At 49.9% G+C, this 22,554-nt stretch overlaps 1 protein-coding gene across 1 annotated transcript in view; it reads left to right on the top strand.

The window, feature by feature from the left end:
• Positions 1–22,554, top strand: part of XYLT1 (xylosyltransferase 1) — a 311,997-nt gene that overhangs the window by 159,657 nt on the left and 129,786 nt on the right. Inside the window, exon 3 of the mRNA XM_045460172.1 lies at positions 11,725–12,232. Coding sequence (XP_045316128.1) covers positions 11,725–12,232 — 508 coding nt within the window. The remainder of the gene's footprint in view (positions 1–11,724; positions 12,233–22,554) is intronic.

The following is a 22,554-nucleotide window of genomic DNA, read 5'->3' as shown; positions in this document are numbered from 1 at the left end:
ACCTTCCAGAGCTTTCTGCCATTGCCAGCCGAGGGGCCGCACTTTGAGTGACAGGGGGCTAGAAGTCCCATGACGAGGTCAGGTGCCACATGTGGAATCACCGAGAATTCAATGGTTACAAATTCAGGTGTGTTTGTTGGTGATGCCTGGCCACAGCTTACATTTGTGTGGGTGATGTTATTTTCTTAAAATTATGGTCCAACTATGAATGATGTAAAATGTCCCCTTGAATTAAATGGTATTTACTTTCCTGGAAAATTCAGTTAGGTTAAAATCATTCCAACCTACTCTGTGTCATATGTAAATTTGAGTTGGGTTCCTGGCTCCAATGATTTAAAATGAGTTGTTGACCTACTGGACATCTTAGAGACGTTCAGATGTCCTACAAGATGTAGGACATTTTTTTATTGCTTGGCAGTGCGTGTCCCCATGCATTCCTAGGGGTCCGGTGTCTGCCTATCTATCTACTATCAGGAGCATCCCCCGGTCATTGTGGCAACCAGAAACGCCACCATATGTTTTCAGAACATTCCATGAGGGACAGTTTGATTTCCATTGAAGACCCCGGAATAAAAGGGTTAAGGGTTCTAAGATCTTTGAGGCAAGGCTTAGTCTAGATAGTTATCTAAAGATCCTGGGTCCTTGGTTTTAACCAGTCATGCCTCATAGGCTTGCAGCATGCAAGGGACTAAGGGGACATGGGCTAGGGTGGATGGAGACTGATACTCTTTAGTATAGAGGTCCCTTCTTGGTGCCACTGGGCCAGTGCTCAGCCTCAAACGGCTGTCACAGATAGAAATCCAAGTCCAGTGATGTCAGCTCCCCTGATGTTTCCAAGAGAGGTTGGAAGTCCAGATTTGTAGGTGAAGTCTCCAGCATTTGAAACGTTGACTGAGGGCACTTGGGTGACTCAGTCTATTAAGCGTCTGACTTCAGCTTAGGTCATGATCTCGCAGTTTGTGAGTTCGAGCCCCCGCGTCAGACTCTGCGCTGACAGCTCACAGCCTGGAGCCTTCTTCCGATTCTGCGTGTCCTGCTCTCTATGCTCCTCCTCTGCTCACACACATGTTCTTTCTCTCTCTCTTCCTCTCTTTCTCAAAAATGAAGAAACATTTTAAAAATTTTGAAATTTTAGTGGGGATTAAAAGCCAAACCGATGAAGACCTTACAGAGCAAACGAAGCATCTGTGCATTTAATGGAACCTGTGGGCACCCTGTAGTCACCTCTGGCTTAAATGAAGGCATGTGCCATCACTCAGGGACTATCCACACTCTGAATGACTGCCCCTCCCCTCCTCGAGGCTATCTCTTGCCCAGCTGGGGACCCTAACCCTCATCCCAGTCTCTGCCATGCACCTGTTACTTCTCCTGACCACCTCCCTCCTGGCTGTCACACCGCCCCCCTCACCCCCACCCCCGACCCCCGACCTTGAGTGCCTTTGCCTGGTTAACTCAGGCCCTTTCCTCCTGGCTTAGCTCTCCTGTTCGGACAACCTGTCTCGTCGCGAGGTGCTGCTGTTCCTGGACAGGGACAGGGTGTGAGCAGCTGAGGCCCACTAGCATCAGCTGCCACAGAACATGCCTCCAGAGCCGGGCTTTTCCACAGGGGGTGATTTTGCCTCCCAGGGGACATTTGCCAAAGTCTAGAGACATTTTTGGTTTTCACAAGGGGTCTCAGTGGCACCTAATGGGTAGGTCACAGCTGCTGCTAAATATCCTACGGTGCACAAGATCACCCCCACAGCAGTGTCAGCCGGCCCACATGGCAGCACTGTCATCGCTGGGAAACTGTCGTAGAGGTGCCCAGAAGGCTTGATCGTTGACACAAGACTGGGTTGCTCCTTCCCTCTCTCATTGTCCTTCTCTCTCTGTCTGTCGTATCTTCTTTCCTTCTTTGCCTTTCCACCTTTGGGTATTGTGGCCTTCAGTATGAATTGATGGAAAGTTGTAATTGCAGGCAAACTCAGGTTCAAATGACATTCCGGAAGGGGCCAACCTTAGAGACCATGTCTTTGCTTTCACAGGTATGAGGCCTCCCTGCAGAGACCCCTGCTGTGTGTTGGGCGTTTTGTTTCAAACTAGTGGTGGTAGTAGTCATTCCTAGAAAGCTCTTCTCACCTTCCCCTCTGTCCTTGCAGCTGATTTGCTACCCTCACCCTATCTCTGGCATCCAGCCCCACCCTGCGTCTCCAAATGACCGAGAGCAAGCTTGGCCTGGCCTCGGTTTCCTTATTTGAAGCAGTGCCCACTTTGTCTACAAAGGCTGGATTTCCGCTTTTGCGGGCCATTCTGCCTCTGGCGGGTGTGGCTGTGTCCCAGTAGAGCTTCAGAGACAGAGACGGCGGTGCGTTGTAGGGGGCTGACCCCTGACGTGCTTGCTGGGCCTGTTTGGAGGAAGGGATAGGCCGTCCCAAGGGGAGTGCGTAGCGCGGTGCCCGGTGAGTCATCACAGGTGGTCCCTGTTAGCCTGCCCCTGTTTGCTGCACTGCCTCCCTCTTCCTCTGGTCCTGCCCCACCTCTGCCATCATTTCCTATCCCTCCATCTTTCTGCCTACACGTCTGGGTCTCGTACTGTCCGACACACAAACAGCCAGAAGAGGTAGGTTCAGATCTTCGCCAGCCACCGCTGCCCCGTTCCGATGCCTGGTGGAACTGGAAGAAGCTTGTGGGCCCAGCTTGTGTTGGGCTCTGAGCACGCTTCTGCTGGACTCACGTACTGGAGTCCGGTCCTCGCCGGATGAGGTATTGCGTACAGGGTTGAGGTCCAGGCCGTGTGGCTTGGGCAGTATCCGCGGTAGACAAAGCCATGAGGACAGATTTTAATTGGTAATAATACTGTGACAGTAGGGTAAGGAGTCGAGCGTGAACCAGACTGCACCTCGAATGCTACAGAGGTGACTGGACATTTTAAAAGGAGAATGTGGGGAGCCTGGGTGGCTCAGTCTTTTAAGCATCTGACTTCAGCTCAGGCCACGATCTCACAGTTCGTGGTTTTGAGCCCTGCGTTGGGTTCTGTGCTGACAGCTCAGATCCTGGAGCCTGCTTTGGATTCTGGTCTCCCTCTCTCTCAGCCCATCTGCCACTCACAGGCGCGCGCGCGCGCTCTCTCTCTCTTTCTCTCTCTCTCTCTCTATTTCTCAAAAGTAAATAAACATTAAAAAAATTTAAGGGGAGAATGAAGGAATGCTAGGGGGGAGGGTTCACGGCCAGGGGTGGGGTTGGGGGAGGGGCTCAGTGAAGTCAGGGAACAGAAAAATGGTGAAGAGCAGGAAGACGGAATCAGTCTATATGAAACCCACCTGGGTTTGCTAACTGGCATGTGTCCAGGTTTGCTCCTACCCTCCCAAGGAGGCCAGGACACGGGAACCCTGTCTTCAGGGGTTGGCTAGAACCAACTAAATGCTTCTGGCAACCCTGAGTTTTCTCAGGTAGGCACGACAAAGGGGGAGGGAGAGGGTATCATCCTCAGAATGTGGCCTTGAGCTGTCAGAAACTGTGTCACTGCTGGTTCCAGGCTTTATAGGCCAAGGTTGAGGCCTAGTTGACAAGGGCTCACAGGAAGCCGACTAGAATTTGGTCGAGGAGAAATCTTTCTCAGCAGCTCGCTTTCCTTCCCAGAAGATAGTTCTGGGGCTTCAGGGATCTGGATTCCTGCTGCCTCTCTCCCTCTAAAAGTATTTAACAGCACCCTGTTTCCACTTGACCTATATTTCTATCTTATGTGTATTTATCGTGTGTGTAAGTAAAGTATAAATCCAAAGGCTTGGCATATAGGGAAACAACGGAACTGAAAAAAGTCCTACGCCTTTAATTTCAGTCATGAGAGGATATTTAGAATCGCAAGTATGTATGACGCCAACATTCTCAAACTTGTTGGTCTGAGGACCCCCATATATTTTCAAAACGTTGTAGACTCTCAGAGAGCTTTGGTTTACATAGATTTTATAGATTATCAATTATTCCCTGTATATTGAAATTTAAACTAAGGCACTCTTAAAATGTTTACTAGTTTACTTAAAATGCCAATGATCCCCCATAACATGTCTGCACAAGTAAACATACAGACTGCACAAGTCTGGAAAATAGGTATGTTTTCCACAACAAAAACACATTTCGTGAAAAGGGGCATTGTTTTGCATTTTTGCAAATCTCTGTGATGTCTGCTGGATTCTCACATTTGCTCCAGCTTTCAATCTGCTGTGATTTCACACCTCGTGTGGCCTCTGGAAAATTCCACTATGTGCTTGTGAGAGAATGAGAGAAAAAGGGAACAGGATGTCTTTGTATTTTGATGGAAATAAGGACCTGGAGATGACTCAGAAGGGTCTCAGGGACCCGCAGGAATCCCCAGACCACACTTTGAGAACCACCACGTTAGACCACCATTGTAAGCGTCGACTCCATTGTAATGAATTATAGGTAATACTCCTTAAGCTCTTGGCCTTATTGCTAAATGCATGACGTATATTAACTCTCTTAACTCTCAGAGAGGCCTGCATGAGGGAGGTGCTAGTTAGGTCCATTTTACAGACAGGGAAAGTGAAGGTCACACGGTGTTGTGCCCAGAGCCACCCGCTGAGCAAATGGCAGAGGTCAGATCTGAATGCACTATGCCTCACGTCCCTGTCTTTACCCAAGACTTAGGGCTTGCTCATTAAATGACAACGAGGTACCAGCTAAAAATGTCCTCCTGCTGCAACTTACTAAGTGCTGAATATATATCAAGCACCATGCTAAATACTCTTTTTGTTAAATACAATTAAATATCAGTGTGCCATATTACTTACTCTCTGTCTCACCATTGCAAAGTAGGTCCTCTTACCCCCTTTTTTGTAAATCAGAAAATTAAGGCTCTGAGGGGTAAATCTTGGCCTCTCCTGGGGTTAAGGGGTGAGGGCTGGATTCCAAGCCAGCTCCATCCCTCCAGTGCCCTCCTTCCTTATCCCATGCTGTGTTTCCTGTTAACATAACTCAATTCGCTGAACTGAATTCGCACCAGGCTTATTATTTAGGGTTCTGTTAAAGAAGGGCCTGCCCATGCCCATCATGGCCCACGGGCTTCTCAGTACTGGCCAGCCAAGCCATGTGCAGTGCATGCCAACGAGCTTGGGCGAGAGGCCTGGGTTAGGTCTATTTGCATTGGCAGCCTGGGTAATTGCATATTCGAATTGGGTACGACCATGCACACTGCCCCTCCACCATTCATCTACCCTGGCATTGAGGTCCTTTTGGAAGCAGGTGTGGGCTTCTCCCCCAGTGGCCCTCCCAGTGGCCTTGGTCACCCTGGTGATGGGAATGAAGCCTCAGACACTGGGTTCAACAGCAAACCACCAGTCATCTGGCTCTGCGTCTACATGGCACAAAAGGAAGCCATAAACTGGTCATGATGAGCAAGCGGGTGGGACAGCTTGTCCCTTTGACATCATCTCTACTCCTAATAGCTGCTGAGAGGCAGTGTGGTTTTGGCGGGCATGACCACTGGACCCCAACTACCTGGGTTCAAATCCTGGCTCCTCCCCTTCCTAGATCTAGATTCAGACACGTAACATCCCTAAACCTTAGTGCTCCCATGCAAAACACAGGGAGAGAAATGGAGCATCTTCTTGATAGGGTCATCACGAGGATTACGGGAACTGGTATGTGCAGAGGGGCTTGGGATAGAGCTTCGGACATGTAAGTGCCATATGTGTATTTTCTAATAGATGGCATGTTTCCTCGGCACCTGGCATGCGTCGAGCCCTGTGTTCTGTGTTTCATCAATTTGGTTCCTGGGAGGACATTGCCAGCCTCAGCCCCCCGGGTCGGATGAGGGAACTGAGGCACAGAGAGGTGAAATGATGTCTCCCAGGTCCAAGGGCCCCTGGACACAATAATCAAGAATGAGTCAGGAAGGAGACATGGTGCCCTTGGGAGTATGCATCTCTTTCTCAGTCCCTGATCTCATACAGTCCACGAATGACTTCTCATTGAGCTGGAATGGCAGAACTTTGTGAGTCAGTCGTGTTGATTAGTGGCTGATTCAGAGAACGCTGAGGAACACGTATACAGGACCTGTCATTTTACAGATGAGAAAATTGGACTGTCTCCAAAGCAAGACAGCCACCCGGGTCTTCTCCCGCCCTGTCCAGTGTTCTTTCTCTACAAAAAATAAGAGCGACGGTGTATCAGTGAGCGGGCAGTTGTAAAACAAACACAGCCACCCCCCTCCACCTCCTTAAAGCAGAAACAAGGGGCCCAGGTTCAGTCAATGGGGTGAGGAGAGACCCACTCTGAAATCGGAACATGGGAAAACCAAGGAGAAACAGACATGGATCCTTAATTCACCTCCGAACAGCAGCCCGGGTCACATAACCTGCCTCTCGGAGCCATACTGGGCTTAGCATATTTCTCCCTGATTGAAATTGGCTCCACACGTGCCCAAGGTTGAATAAGAATAGAGGACATTATTGCATTTAATTATTTCTCTAGAATAAAAATGGATTCTAGCGGCAGCCTAGACGTAAGGCATCAGCAGAGCAATTAGAGTTTTGGAGCTCTCAAGCAAACATTTGAATGTACAATCATTGTAATAAGTACATTAAAATAAAATAAGTCAAAGGGTTGCATTTGCATAAATAACTCAAGGTGAGAGTGTTGAATTGGTTAAGAATAAAGGGGACACAGCTAGTTGATCCTAATGAGAAAATAATAACCAATCTGTCCTGCAGGCAGAGACCGTCAGGGGTGAGATGGTTGAGGCCCAGTGCTCATTGGTAACAAACCTAATCTGGATTCAGTGGTTATTCTTCTTCCTGCTTTGGGTGGCAGGCACATTCTGGAAGTTTTACATAACATTCATTCTCACTAAAATTCCCATGAGGTAAGTACTGTCATCATTCCCGTTTTCAAGATGAGGTGACTGAGGCACAGGGAGTTTAAGTCACTTCATTTCTAGCAGCATGACCTTGGTCAGGTTGTTTAACCTCCCTCTGCCTTCATGTCCTTCCCTCAATTAGGACTACTCCTGCCTGCTTCCGTGGGTGTTTGAGAGGATTCAGGACACAAGGTGTATGAAGGGCCACGGTAGGAGGGGATGTGAGTGCTGAGGACAGGATGGTTATCTTGCTTGTATCTGCCTAGAAACCTCCCACGGTTGGTTTTCGTAGGGAAGGGGACCTGGATTTGGATGTCCGGGTCTTGATTCTCTGGGGAAAGAAGAGAAGAGCAGAGAGCTGTTGACCCTTGGTGTGCAGGTGAAGAGTTACTGGGAAGGTCAGGCAGTATCTCACGTCCATCGAGGGATGGATAGAGAAAATGTGGTGTGTACATTCAGTGGAACATTATTTGGCCTTAAGAAAGAAGGAAATCCTGGGGTGCCTGGGAGGGTCAGTCGCTTAAGCATCCAACTCTTGATTTCAGCTCAGGTTACAATCTCATGGTCCCTGGGATCGAGCCCCACATCGGGATCTGCGCTGACAGTGCAAAGCCTGCTTAGGATTCTCTCTGTCCCTCTCTCTCTGTCCCTCCCCTGCTCATGCATGTCCCCTCCCCCTCTCATTTTTTTTTTTTTTAAAGAGAAGGAAATCCTGCCATATGCAATACCATGGTTGGACCTGGAAGACAATGCAAGGTGAAATAAAGCTAGTCACAGAAATACAAATACTGCATGAGCCCACTTAGGCGAGACAGCTAAAATAGTCACACTCCGCGAATCCATAAAATGGTGGTTGACAGGAGCTGGGAGAGCCAGAAATGGGGAATTGCTAATCAAGTGGCATAAAGTCTCAATTACGCATGATGAATACATTCTAGAGATGTTCTGTACAACATCACACCTATAGGTAGCAATATAGCATCATGCGCTTAAAAATGGGTTAAGAGAGTAGATCCTATGTTAAGTATTCATACCACAATAAAATTTTAAAAAGAACAGAGTGGGAACAAGAACAAGCCGAGGGAGAATTCATCAGCTACTGTAGAAAGCAGAGTTGACTCCATGAGCCAGGAGATCTCAGACCTCTGAATGATGCCTGGTTGTCATTGAATGTGCCCCTCACTGACCTTTCTGAAAGCTGTCTAGTATCTTTGAACTCTTCATTCCAGAAGACAGATCTTTCCCTTCCCTCTTCCCCTGGAATCTTTTGATTTCCTTTGGCAGCTGTGGAGCGTCTGGGGCCAGGCGGAAGGCCACAGGGCGACACAGAGCCGACCATTCCCATTGTGGGGGCCTCTCTGAGTAGATGACGCATTAATCAGGAGTTATATTAGAATTGATGGTGGCGCCTGGCCCTGATATCACAAATTAACTGGAGGAATCAGACGTTCTCCGATGGTCAGATTAGCTTCATTGATTGCAGTGTTTCCTGTGTCTGGTTTTGTCTGGAGAAGTTCTTCCAGAAAGTGAGAGAGAATGAGAGCTTTTGAAATCGGTGGCTTATGGAGGTTTTCTGCTCAGACTTGTGATCCTCCCTTAATGAGGAAAGAGAGCAACCCCAGAAAAACACTTGGGCTGTGTGTGATGAGAGAGGATACACATTGCTGCAAAGACAGAGACTCTTCCGCTTACTCCCACCTTCTTGTTAACTCCTAGAAAACGAGCTTGGGGTCAGAACTGAAATTCATGTTTTCAGACAGCAGTAGTCATTGAACTGATTTTCTGTCAGAGGCAAAACCAAACGAAAAAAGGTACCCCAAAACTGACTCCTGAATCTGAGGACCGCTTGGAGGAAGAAAGCAGCCCAGGTTGGCTCCTGTATCAGTCAGGATGAGTTACTGTGCTGCCGTAACAAAGATCCCCGTGAGTCAGTGAGGGAAACAGCGCAAGAGTTATGAGAGTTGGTCCCCGCTCCACACTAGGCTCACTCGGGGATGCCGGACCTTCACCATCAGGAGTGTGGTGGGATGCTATGAAGGAAAGGGGAACGTGGCAAACTGTGCCCGGGTTCCTTTTGCTTGTCTTGGCCGCAGCGCATTGCTCGGCTGTGCCTGATTTGCAGGGTATCGGAATTACAGCCCTACCGTGTGCTGAGACGAAAAAGAACTGAAGTGTTTGTCAAGAGCCTTATTGGAAAACCAGCCTCCCAAGACCCATTTCCATTCCAGCCTGGGCTAAGATGAACAAAGAGGGAAACCGCCCTTCCACTCCCCGCAGTAGACAAGGGGGAGCTCACTCCTCCTCAGTTTACCTCCCAGCCAAACGGAAGGGGCGGTGCGCCGTAGCAAGTTGTAGAAGCAGACCTGTGCGATCTCACTTCCTCCCCCAGATGACTTTGGGCAGGCCACTGAGCATCCTCGAGCTCTTCCCCCCCATCTTTTGTAAGATGGGAGAAGCGCAGTACCTGCCTTGGAAGTTGTTTTTAAAGGTTGAGTGGCACTCCACATGTCAGGACTTAGTTTGGTGCCCGGCACCTGGTATGTGCTCAGGAAGGTTAGAGCGACAGGCCTCGGCTTCTCTTTGTGTCAAGTGGCAATGACAGTAACCCTTATGGGGTGGCTGCATCCAGGAAGTGATACCTGTGAGCCACTGAGTCTGTGGTGTGTGACTTGTGGAAAGTGCTCAAGAATGTGGCTGAGAGGCTGCTTCGGTTTCTGTGAGGGCCTCCGGACAGGAAGAAGGGAAAAGACGAACATCAGGGGGGTTCACTTAGGTTATAAGAACAGAGGCATGGCGTCTCAGCAAGGGTGATTTCTTGGAAGAAGTGTGGGGAGGGAAGAAAGGCTGGAAGCAGGGGTCAGAGCTGCCACTTTGCCCTTCATGGACCAGGATAGAAGACTTGTGTATCACCAGCAGCTGTGCTGGGACCCAGTACAGACTCTGCTCTCCCTTCTTGGTGGCTGCTCCCTCCTTCCTACGCCTTTACCTCCTGGCTCTTGCTGCCTTGTGGCCCTACTTACTGTCCCTCTTTCTGTGTGACTGCTTGCATCCTGATGAGCCACTGGCCAGACTTGAGATGGCTCCTTGGAGGTGGCATGCCTATTCCAGATCCACGTAGCTGGGCTGGAGTGGATGGGAAGGGATTCTGGTCGGAGGCCAGGCTGCAGTGCCCAAGGAGCTGGAGTGATGAGGGTCCACGGGGCTCTATAGCTTCTTGCAAGTGGGTAGGGGAATTGGTAACCCAGGCCATGGGGCCTGCAGCCGAATCCCAGCTTCACCACCAACCAGCTGGGGCACATTGGGCAAGCTCACGAACGGTCAGTTCCCTCACATGCAAAATGAGAAGACTAGTGATGTCCGGGAGAAATTGGTGCTGGATCCTGGAGAGATGGGGCAAAGGCAACAAGGAGGCAGCCATATGTGACTTCTTGGCCAGACCATTACTAGGCCACGTGGGGACAGTGGGCACAGGGATGTACACCAAGCCCAGGGGAAGAGGAACCTCCTGAGCCCATACTCCTGGAGAGCCGTTGTCTGCCTACTTTTTCTTAAAAGGCCAGATGGAAATATTTAGGCGGGCCAGAGGGATCGTATTGCAACCATCACTTCTGGTGTTGGAGCGGGAAAGCAGTCATAGACAGTACATAAGCCAACAGTGGTGGCTGTTTTTCAATAAAACTTTATTTACAGAAGTGGATGGCACTCAGGATTAGGCCCCCGGGGGCCACAGTTTGCCCACCTGCTAGAGTAGGAGCTGCATGGAGCACTTCAGCCCACTCACAGGTCCCAGCCCCACCTCTGCCGTTTCGTTCGACCATCTTCTTCCCCGGCAACTGTTAACAGGCACATTTAGGAAAACCGAAGGGGATTCTTCCCTCAGAATTGCTACTGATGGCCATTGTGTTTCTATAGCAACGGGGGTAGATTTATGGGGCCAACTAGCGTCGTCTGTGGCTCTAGAGGTCCCCTCTGGGTCTAGCTTTGGAACAGTGGGTACTCTTTTCAGGTTAAGGCCTCGGTAATGGGGTCTACGCAGAAGCAACTTGTTTTGGAAATGATACAGGGTGTTCGTTGAATGGTACGTTTGCTATGAGCTCAAAATGGCCAGGATCCGCCTAGGCATGGAGAAGCTGAGTTGGGGGCCTTTCTGGAAAGATCCCTAGCATGCATGGTCTCCAGAAGGACTCTTGGCCTTTCTCCTGGCACCCGGGTGACTTAATCACTTCTGCTCCAGGTACAAACATCAGGAGTCGAGCCCAAACACAAGAGTGTTACAGGTTTGCCTCTCCGCCCAGGATTCATTGGAAAGATCATAATGCAACAGGTGCTTCTCCTCCAAAACAGCCAGGACGTCTCTCCCTCAGAGTTCACTCTGGCTCCACCTCATTTCTCGTATGGGTGTAGACCTCTGAGTATGTCCAAAGGCAGTAGATTATATATAATATCCTGCCTATATTTTCTCCCCTTATAACTTTCTTATGACATTCCCAGCCCTTAAATAAACCATCACAGCACTCTGCTAGAATGTAAACAGGAAACTAGAACAGAATATCCAGGATCCAGGGGCAGAAACAATTAAGGAAACTTACTTGAAAGGGAGGTGCGGTTAGTTACAAAGCATTGGGGTCCATGGACATAGCATTTAGATTTTTCAAAGTCTTGGTCCCTAGTTGGAACATCCTTCTATTTCCAGATGGGGAAACTGAGGTCTGGAGAGCAAAGTCTACCTTAAGTTAAGCCCATAGCGAAGGTATCACACGAAACTGGGGCCCAGACCTCCAAACCTACGTGCCCCACTCTCCAGGGGCCAACCTACTTGGCACGACCGCTCAGTGACATTTCTCCTCTGTGTTTCCTCCCGTCTTCTCCAGGACGGCTACTTTTCTCACCGGCCAAAAGAGAAAGTACGAACAGACAGCAACAATGAGAACTCCGTCCCCAAAGATTTTGAGAATGTGGACAACAGCAACTTTGCACCTAGGACTCAAAAGCAAAAGCACCAGCCTGAGCTGGCAAAGAAGGCCCCGAGTAGACAGAAGGAGCTCTTGAAGAGGAAGCTGGAGGAGGAGAAGGGGAAGGGGCATCCGTTCCCGGGCAAGGGCACCAACGAGGTGCTGCCTCCTGGTGAGAAAGCCGCCGTGAACGGGAGCCGTGGGAAGGATGTCCCAAGACAGCCCCACAGCAGGAAAAGCGGGGGCAGCTCCCCTGAGATCAAGTATGACCAGCCCCCCAAGTGTGACATCTCGGGCAAGGAGGCCATCTCTGCCCTGTCCCGTGCCAAGTCCAAACACTGCCGCCAGGAGATCGGGGAAACCTACTGCCGCCACAAGCTCGGGCTGCTGATGCCCAAGAAGGTGACTCGGTTCTGCCCCCTGGAAGGTAAGCTCGAGCCCTGGCTCCGACTCCTCCTCCTGCTCAGTGCCGTACTGCTCCCATTTCTCAGACCTTCTGAGAAGGAGTGCCCTATTTTGCCCTGTTTTTCTTAATTTTTTTTAACGTTTGTTTAGTTTTGAGAGAGAGACAGAAACAGAGCGTGAGTGGGGGAGGGTCAGAAAGAGAGGGAGACACAGAACCGGAAGCAGGCTCCAGGCTGTGAGCTGTCACAGCACAGAGCCTGATGTGGGGCTTGAACCCATAAACCGCGAGATCATGATCTGAACTGAAGTCGGATGCTTAACCGACTGAGCCTCCCCGGCTCCCCGGGACCACCCTATTTTCCAAACCCCTGATCAACACAAAAGATTTTTTCTTCTGGGAGTGTCTGAATTCTGAAGTTTTGTATAAGAAAAGCTTTGGAAAAATCAAGTTACCTTTGGTTATAGCTTTAGCCAATCGTCATTATGGAAATGGGTAAAAGACACAAAATCAGGGCTGACGTGGAATCCGAGGTGATCACATTCATAAGGTTCGTTTTCTCTCTCCACAGACTATTGGGATTAAGATTGACACAAATATTATTGTAATTGAATATGATTTGAAAGGTTTCTAATTGGTTACATTGACTTTGGAGGCTCTGCAAAAACAACCTTCCTGTTTTCTCTATCTAAAATTCCTTCCTCTCTCCTTCCCACCATCTGTCTCTCCCCACTTCCCGCCCTGTACTGGGGACTCTTCTATGTGCTGATGGCCAGTGACACATCAGATGTCTTGCTGTGATACAGGGAGAGGTTGGGGCTATAACAGGTGTTCATAAGCACAGCAGGGTGTGGGGGGTGGTTCAGAAGGTGTGAAGTGTTACTCATTGTATTTCTGCACCTGACCTCATGCCCTTGACCGGATCGCATGTGTTTCTTGGTGTGTATTACTTCCTCCAGTGCCTGCAAGGGACAGGCAGTTAGGGAGTGCTCGCTATGTGCCAGGCACTGCACGAGGCACTTAGCATTCTGTTAGCTCATGTTAGCTCATCTCATCTACCATCCTGTGATGTTAGCCCTGTCATGAGCCTAATTTTTTTTTCCACTTTTTAGGATTTAGGTCAGATAGACAGGAGCCATGTGTGTAAGAGGTATGAAGGGATATGCAACAAACGCCTTAAGTGTTGGTTCCCCTTTGTGCAGGGTGCAGACAATCTTGGATTCGTCCTCAATGTTTTATCTGCATTTTTTTGAGTTTTCAGTTGTGAACGTGTATGTGGACTCTACTCTCTTTTAAATGGAAAGATTTAAAAAGAAAAGGTTCATTCCTCCCTTGCATTTCAACCCTAGTCTGAGCTGTCCATGCGGTGTGCATTTATATTCTTGATGGCACTTGGCTGATAGGGTGTAGGGATGAATGAGTGGAGGAAGAAGTTTCCAGAATCTTTTGTTCACCGGCACGTGACTCAGCAGAGAAGTGTCGGAGGCCTGAGGTGAATGCCCTTCGGTGAAAATAATAGCGGGCACTCCTTCTGCCAGGGGCCAACCCTCTGTTTCTGCAAAGGGCCAGAGAGAAAACAGTTGAGGCTTTGCGGGCCATACAGTCTCTGTGCCAACTACCCGACTCTGCTGTTGTGGCGCAAAAGGACCCGTGAGCGATACGTGCACAGAGCACTTAGTTACGTTCCGAGAAGACTCAGTGTACAAAAGCAGGCGGTGGGCAGGCTTTGGCCTGTGGGCCACAGTGTGCGTCCCCCTGCTAGATCCTAATCTCACGTAGTAGTATTTTCCACCCGGTTTGTGCCTTATGTCATTGATTCCTCACCACAGCCCTGGGAGGCAGGTCTGCTATCAGCCCTTTGTATCGATGAGGAAATTGGTCCTGAAAGACGTTTAGGACGTGGTGAGAGGTGTGTGGCTAGTAGAGCTGGGATTGGAACTCAGGTCGAAGAGCCTTTCCCTCGTCAGGAGGCAGACGGTTTCACTTTAGCTCACACCGTCGGACCTTGAGGATGCCTGCAGCCTGGAGGCGGTATTTCTTGATGCTCAGTAGCCCTTGCAAGGAGAAGGGAGGGCGGTAATGGGGAAACAAGAGAGCCGAAGTGGCCAGTGGAGGCCAGGGGCTCCCACCCTGTGCTGAGACACCCCCAGGGTGGTTGGGCAGCGTGTTTGCCGGGGGTTTCCCGTGGACGCCGCTGCGTCAGCCAACATGGCACACCCTCCCGGGACCTCTGAGCTGGTTAATAAGATTGGCATTTAAGAGCCATTGCACACCCAGCCCGGCAATGCATTAATTTGCTGCACCACAGCCTCCCCTTTTGCAATAAATTTACTGTGAATAGACTAATTGCAAAATAACCCTAATTGGGTAGTTATCAATGAACAACTTCCCGTGGAACAAAACGGCTTACAATTAATAGCATTTAAGCCATAAACTATTCTTCTGCAGAAAGCTAAGATGTAATTACACCCCATACGGAGATCGTATTCCCTTTCTGGAAACCATGACACCCGGATTTCCCTCTGTTTAGGAGGGATTTGAGCGTCAGCGTATGGCCCTTTTATTTCCTGCTACATGAGGAAACGGAGGCGTGAGGGGAGGGAGATGTAATATGTGTGTAAATACACATATGCGCACACACGGATGTATGCACGGGGTTTGTCATGTTGCCGAACTCCACATCACCCAGACTTCAGCCGATATGCTGCCGGAAGTTGGGTGTAATTAGGGAAGCAGTTCTTTGGCGGGGGGGAGTCTGAAAAACCCAGAGGAAAGGAAATGGGGTTTGAATGTCAACTTTGTAAATGGCTTCTGCTCCTCGCGCCCCCTGCCCCCATCCCGGCCCTTTGACTCTAGCAGCACTCAAGGAAAAGGAAGAGTCTAGAACCCCAGGAGCAGGTTTGCTATCTTTGGGGCCGTTCCTTGCCTTTGTGACTTAACCACTTGGCTCCGCCTCCTGGAGGCAGCACCTGGCATGGCAGCGCATGTCCCCATGGAAAGGAGGGATCCCTACGCCATCCACTCACAGCCACCGAGAGGTCTGTCCGCTCACAGCCTCCAAGAGGGGGATGCATGGATGGTGGGAGATCATCCCGTGGTGGTCACTCACTGCAGCCGCCAGGCCACCCGCCCGAACCCCTTCTGCAGCCAGGCAGCCCCCACAATTGGCTGGGCTCCCTGTCCCTTCAGCTGGACCTCCTACTGTTTGATGGAGATGAAACCATGTCAGATGGAAGGCCAAGGGTGGCCTGGGCTGGAAAAAGAGGTTTTTTCCAGCCACAGGGTTTTGAATTGCGGTTGTGCCTTTACTAGGTGTGTGAGACCCTAACCTCTCGGTGCCTCAACTTCCTCATCTGTAAGATGGGCACAAAGACTCCTACCCTAGCCTCATAAGGATTGCCGGCTGCAGTGGGAGCATGCATATAAAATGCTTGGTGTGGACGGGGGATAGGCTGTTGGCAGTGGTATAAATGAAGGGAGCATTGAGAAATGGAGCGAACAGAAGGCCTCCTCAATGCTGACTTCCTGTGGCACCCCACCTTGTCTGGCTACCACCCCTCCCCCCACCTCCAGATCTCAGCCCAGATGCCACCTCCTCAGGGAAGTCTTCCTGGACCACATCTCCCCGGGAAGCCCTGACCACAGGAGAGACACTGACCCTGGGGAAGGGCAGAGGTAGTTTTTCTAATAAATGGCTTCCTTGATACAGACTCTTCAACCTGTAGCTGGCACTCTGGTGCCAGGTGCTAGGTAATGCAGGTTTTAATGCCTCATTACAATTGGAACAATTAAATACCAGGAAGCCCCCTCCAAAGCCCTCATAGGCCTCTAGCCTCCCTCCATCTGGAGTAAAATGCCCCGAGGAAGGACCGCCATCCCCCACCCCGGTCACCCAGGTCTGTCCCGCATGCAGTCTCTGCAGTGCTAGGTAAAGCCAGTGGAGCCGTGCTTCCAAAGGCCTTTGCCTTCTGCAGCCTGCACGTTTGGGTGGAGAATAAGCTGGGGAAGATGTGAGACGTTTCCAGAGAAAGCTCTCAGCTGGGAGGTAGGGTGGGCTGCCACCGGACCAGGAACTTGGGCCTGAGCCCCTGGGTGACAGGGCAGTTCCCTGGTGAGTGACAGGCAGTGGGCTAGTCCTTTGCAGTCAGCTGACCAGCCACGGGGCTGCGAGCATTTGCACCTGACGGGGGAAGCTGGCTCGAGTGTGAGGGCTAGAGATGGACAGAAAGGGGGTTTCCGATAAAAAGGCAACGGTCTGTCAGGAGCTGACAACGGTTTTTACCCATCAACCTTTACGGGAGGCCAGAGGCTCTGGACGCATGGGCTTCTGGACGGCGGTAGCCGGCTGCCTGCTTCGGAGAGTGGCAGATGGCATAGCCAGCTGCGGGAGGGCTGTCTGCTGTCCATCTCTCTGCATCCCGGGGGCAGTGGGATGACTACACAGCACGCATAGCTGGCTTCTAGAAAGCATGGTTGGCAGACTGGCACGGGAGGAAGACGGACATGTGGATGTCAGTTTGGCCAGTCTGAGTGCCCTGGGGCCCATGCCTCAGTTTCCCCACCTGTCAGCCAGAGACCCTGACACCCCCCCCCCACCCCCGCCCAGGATTTTTGTGGTATCCGTCATGATGAGGAAATGAGAGAACAGCTGCGGAAGGTGTTAAAAGGCACCACATATCCCAGGACTGCATAGATCCTCCTGCAGTCTGGCTAAGTGGCCGGGGCTGATTTGGTTTTCAAAAGACCAGATTTGCAGAGGCCCCAGTCAGACCCTTCCGGGGCTCCTGTTGAAGAAGGCACAAAGCCCAGGAGAGAGGAGGTATTTCAGGGGTGGTTCCCTGGGATCAGAAAAAACGGGTCCCGGAGGTGCTTCTTGGGCTTCTCATGGAGGGAAAGAGACCGTGCGGAGTCCAGAGAACATCATCAGCCCTCACTTACGGGGCACCCAGCAGGCAGTGTGGAAAGCCAGTCCTCTGCAAGTGTTGTTTATTGAGGGCCAGATTGCAAATATGAGGCTTTGCAGGCCATATGGTCTCTGTCACAACCACTCGATTCTGTGTGGAAGAGTCAATAGATCAATAAATGACCAGCTGGCTGCGTTCCAATAAAATTTCGCTGATGGTCACCAAAATGTGAATTTCATAAAATTTTCATGTGTGATAAAATGTTATTCTTTTGATTATCTTTCAACCATTTAAAAATGTACCAAAAAGTCTTGTTAGCTCGAAGGCTGTACCGAAATAGGCAGCCAGGGGCTGTAGTCGGCCGACCTTTGTTCCAGGACCTGACCCATAGCGGTGAGCAAATGCAGAGAATGCGTTGTTCCTGCGGGGTCTCAACTGGCACAGCTCGCGCCACCGAGTCCCCTGACCTAAGATGGACAGTGACTCTGAGAGGTGTGCCAGGCGATAGCGCCCCCTTCGCGGAGCTTCTGCCCTAAAAGGAGAGGCCATAGGTGGCAAGTGAGCCAGTGGGTCTAGGGCCTGCCGTCTAGTGTAATGAAGCCGTGAAGACAATGCAGAGAGGACAGGATGGGGACACTTGAGTTAGTTGATCACAGAGGCCTCTCTGAGCAGCAAGTGAGGGCAGTGCCACAGGGGAGAGGAACAGTCCTGGCAGACGGCCTGGCCTGTAGGAGCAGCCAGGTCAGTGTGGCTAGGCAGGGCAGGTGGCAAGGGCGGAGGGACAAGGGGTCGGCCCCAGGGGTAGGACAGGCCATGGCAGGGAGTTTTCACATGTCGTTTTTAGTGACATGGGAGCCGATGGTGGAACTGAACAGTTCTAACATGATCTTACTTCACTTTTTTTTTTTTTTAACTTTATGCTACTTAAATTTTTTTTTTAATGTTTGTTTATTTTTGAGAGAGCACAAGCAGGGGAGGGGCAGAGAGAGAGGGAGACAGAGAATCCCAAGCAGGCTCCAGGCTCTGAACTGTCAGCACAGAACCCCACGCAGGACTCGAACCCATGAAATGCGAGATCATGACCTGGGCCAAAATCGGACGCTTAACCAACTGAGCCACCCAGACGCCCCATTTTTATGCTACTAAAGGACTTTGTTTTATTTTATCATGATAAGAATACTTAACGTGAGATCCACACTCTTCACAAATTAAGGGTACAACGCAGTATCGGTACACGTGGGTACCATGTTGTATGAAAGATCTTAGACCTAATCTTACTCAACTGAAACTTTCACCCACTGAAGCCCCTTCCCTGCCCTCCCAAGCACTGGTGACCTCCATTCTACACTGTTTCTATGAGTTTGACTATTTTAGATGCCTCATTTAAGTGCCATCGTTCCATGTTTGTTTTCTGTGACTGGCGTAGTTTGCTCAGCATAGTGGCCTCTGGGTGCATCCATGCTGTTGGACATGGCAGGATTTTTCCTTCCTTTTGAAGGCTGAACAGTATTCCATTGTTAAGTATATGCCACAGTTTTTAATCCCTTCCTCTGTCAGTGGACATGCATTTATTTCCGCATCCTGGCTGTTGGGAATATTGCTGCAATGAACGTGGGCACGCCCATATCTCTTTGAGACCCTGATTTCAACTCTGAATAAACGCCCAGTAAAATATCACCTTCACACATTTGGAGGACCATTACCAAAAACACAACAAAACAGAAGACACTAAGTGTTGGCGAGGATGTGGAGAAATTGGAACCTTTGTGTACTGTTGGCGGGAATGCAAAATGGTGCAGGCACTATGGGAGGTACTATGGAGTTTTTCAAGAAATTAAAATAGACGGTTAAGCATCCAACTCTGGATTTTGGCTCACATCATGATCTCGTGGTTCATGAGTTCGAGCCCCTCATCGGGCTCTGCGATGGCAGTGCAGAGCCGGCTTGGGGTTCTCTCTGCCCCTCCCTCACTCTCACTCTCTGTGTCTCTCAAAATAAATAAACTTAAAAAAAATAGAACTACCCTATGATTCAATAATGTCACTTCTTTTTTAAAAAAATTTAAATTCATGTTAACATATAGTGTAGTGTTGGTTTCAGGAGTAGATTTTAGTGATTCGTCACTTACGTATAATGCCCAGTGCTCATTCCACCAAGTGTCCTCCGTAATGCCCATCTCCCACCCACCTCCCCTCCACCAACCTTCAATTTGTTCTCTATATTTAAGAGTCTCTTATGATTTTCCTTCCTCTCTGTTTTTATCTTTTTTTTTTCCTTCCCTTCCCCTATGTTCATCTGTGCTGTTTCTTAAATTCCACATATGAGTGAAGTCATAAGGTGTTTGTCTTTCTCTGATGGACTTATTTCGATTAGCATAATATCCTCTAATTCCATCCAGGTAGTTGCAAATGGCAAGATTGCATTCTTTTTGATTGCCAAGTAATACTCCATTTATATATATATATATATATATATATATATATATATATACACACACACACACACACACACACACACACACACATATATATATACCATATCTTCTTTATCCATTCATCAGTGGATGGTTCTTTATCCATTCATCAGTGGATGGACATTTGGGCTCTTCCCATACTTTGGCCATTGTCAGTAGTGATGCTGTAAACATAGAGGTGTGTGTGTCCCTTTGAATCAGAATTTTTGTATCCTTTGGATAAATACCTAGTAGTGTAAAAGCTGGGTCATAGGGTAGTTCTATTTTTAACTGTTTGAGGAGCCTCCATACTGTAGAGTGGCTGCACCAGTTGGCAAGTAATCTCACTTCTGATCTGATTCTCTTTTAAGGAAGGAGTCAAAACAGGGCAGTTGTGGAGAGGTTCTTCCTGGGGTCAGTAGAGGTTTGCTAGCAGGCAGGAGCTATTGGGATTGACCAGTGGACCAGCTGGGGGTGACTGTCAGTTGGTGCTCTGGCCTCAAAACACAATGACCAATCAAGCCTGATCTTTCAGCAAAGAAATTTATTGAACTCCTACTGTGTGCCAGGCAGTGGTGGCCCACAGTCCCTCAAGACCCACCCCACCCCCCACATTGGGAGGTGAGTTCCAATAGGCCAATCCCGCAATGCCTTGTCCTTCTCAAGCACTGTGGTGTTAATTCCCCACCACTGTCCCAGTCTTGGAATCATAAAGAAAGCCAGCTGCCACCCACAAGGCTTTTTAGAAAGCTAAATGTGTAGTTACGGGAAATATCATAAATGGCCCCTTCACCTCCCGCCCACCTCCTCTTCTTCCCCCTGGAACATTCTGCCAGCTGTACAGTTTTGCCACTCACTTTAAAACTTGTCATTAGGGTGTGTTTGTTCCCTAACTGCCATGCCTGAAAGCCAAGCTGGAAGGTTTAGGTGCAGAGAGAAGCTGCAAACCACAGCCTCGGAAAGACCATATTTGAGACCAGAGGATCAGGGTTCGATGGATATTTTTTCCCCCATTCTTGTGTGCACACAATGACAGCTATAGACGGTATTGGATGCGTGTTTATAACCCACATTTGTGGACCACTGCTTGGAGCAGCTTGGTGGAGAGCTAATCGGCTTCCCTTTCCTTTGAGGCTAAAGGGAGGCTGGGAACGCAGTGACTGTCCTGAGTTTCTGGATGTTGGCCCAGCCCTGGATGGAGATCAGAGATGCCTACGCCTCAGACCACCCTCCTGTTAGCACTGCCCCTCCCTCCCGCACATAGCACGTGGAGTCACTGGTGGGCCAGTCTCTGTCACCAGGAATGTTGCAGGCCACTTGAGATTGCTAATAATTCAGGTTCCACACTTGGCATGTTCCCCTTTCGATACGTTGGAGCAGAATCATGGAGTCTCCTAGCACCTGACACCATGCTGGACATACAGGAATTACCTGTTGCTCGATGAGCGAATGAACCCCTGATACTCCATCCTCTTACTTTCTTGCAGCTCAGTGAGAATTTAGGAGAACCCCAGAGATGTCCTTGGAAATTGGTCCTGAAGATAATCTGAGTTCTTCCCCTTAGCATTCTCAAATATATTTCTTTTGGTCCACTTAGTGAACGAATTCGTTTCAAGAAGCTACCCCACACCCAGCATGGTGCTAAGTACTGGGATGCAGTAAACGAGAGGAGATCCCACCTTACGGAGCTCACAGTCCTGGGGTGGGGGTGGCGGGCAGACAAGGAACGGAGAGACACAGGGTAACGGCAAACTGTCATATGCGTGGAGAGAGGGAAAAGAGCCAGGAAGCCAGAGAGGCTGTCCCTGAGTGACTTCCAGAAAGCAGTGGACAAAAGGTGGTCAGACATGGGTTTGGTCTCATTGTGGAAGAACATGCTAAGATTAGGAGCAAACCCCAAAAGGAACAGTTTCTAGTTTTGGGATGTACTGAGGCCTTTAATTCAACAGCTGTTCATCGAGCGTCCACTGTGCTGGGCACTAGATTTGGGGAGATTCACTTGGAGGGAAAAGAGACAGAATCCCTGTCTTCATGGAGCTTGTAGCCTGTGAAAGGTGGGAGGGTACATCCATGAATCAGATCACAAGAATAAAGAATTGCAACAGGGACCATCATTTCTGCAGAGTCATGTGGTGGCAGGTCAGTTGGGCTGAGAGTTGAAGGGTGGGAGGAGTTAGCTAGGGGAAAGGTCGGAGGGGGAACATTCTGGGCCTAGGGTGCCTTGTGTGCAAAGGCCCTGAGGCAGGAGGAGGCTGTAGGGAGGTTGAGGAACTAACACTGCTGCTCCCCAGGGAGCTCTGAGTTTGAGCAGGAGGGTCAGTCTGTCATCTTCCCAGCCAGGTGTTAATTCCCAAAACGTCTGGGTTAGATGATTCCCGTCTTTACCTTAAGTGAAGAAGAATGAGACGGAAACGTGTCTCTGAGGGGCAAAGTGAAGTCGTGCAACAGCCAGGGGAAGATCAGCCCCAAAGACAGGCAAGGTTCTGGAAGGCGAGACGGAGGACAGGTGCCGCATCCTCTCTCCAGAGAACTGTGTTCCTTCTGCCTTTGAGGACTGACCCACACTCTTAGCCCTGGACTCAGGCTGCCCGCTCCTGGGGGACCTCACCTCCTGTGGCACCGTTGTTTCTCGTGACACGCAAGGCACAGAGGGAACTTCTCCCTGCAGTAGCGTCCCAGCATGGGACACAGATTCACGCGGGCCCTGTGCCCTGGGCTGCTTCGATCTCAGCAGCTAAGGCACAGTTATGGAAAGGATCTGAACCAGACTCACCTGAAAGATTTGAAAGGCAGCCCCCGCGCCCACTGCCTCAGCGGTAACTGCCTCTGACAGCACATCTGTCTTCTGTAAGCCTCACTCCTTACCTATGCGGTGGGTTGTTAGATGCCCCCCCCCCACCCCCCACCGCCTCCTTGGATTGCTGAATGAGGTACTGTCTTTCAGGTTAGTTATTCCCTCTCTTCAGCCAGCAGATGCTTACCAAGCACCC

The sequence above is a fragment of the Leopardus geoffroyi genome, chromosome E3 (genome assembly GCF_018350155.1).
Source record: "Leopardus geoffroyi isolate Oge1 chromosome E3, O.geoffroyi_Oge1_pat1.0, whole genome shotgun sequence".
NCBI classification, from domain to species: Eukaryota; Metazoa; Chordata; class Mammalia; order Carnivora; family Felidae; genus Leopardus; species Leopardus geoffroyi.
This window is presented reverse-complemented; position numbering and strand designations above follow the sequence as displayed.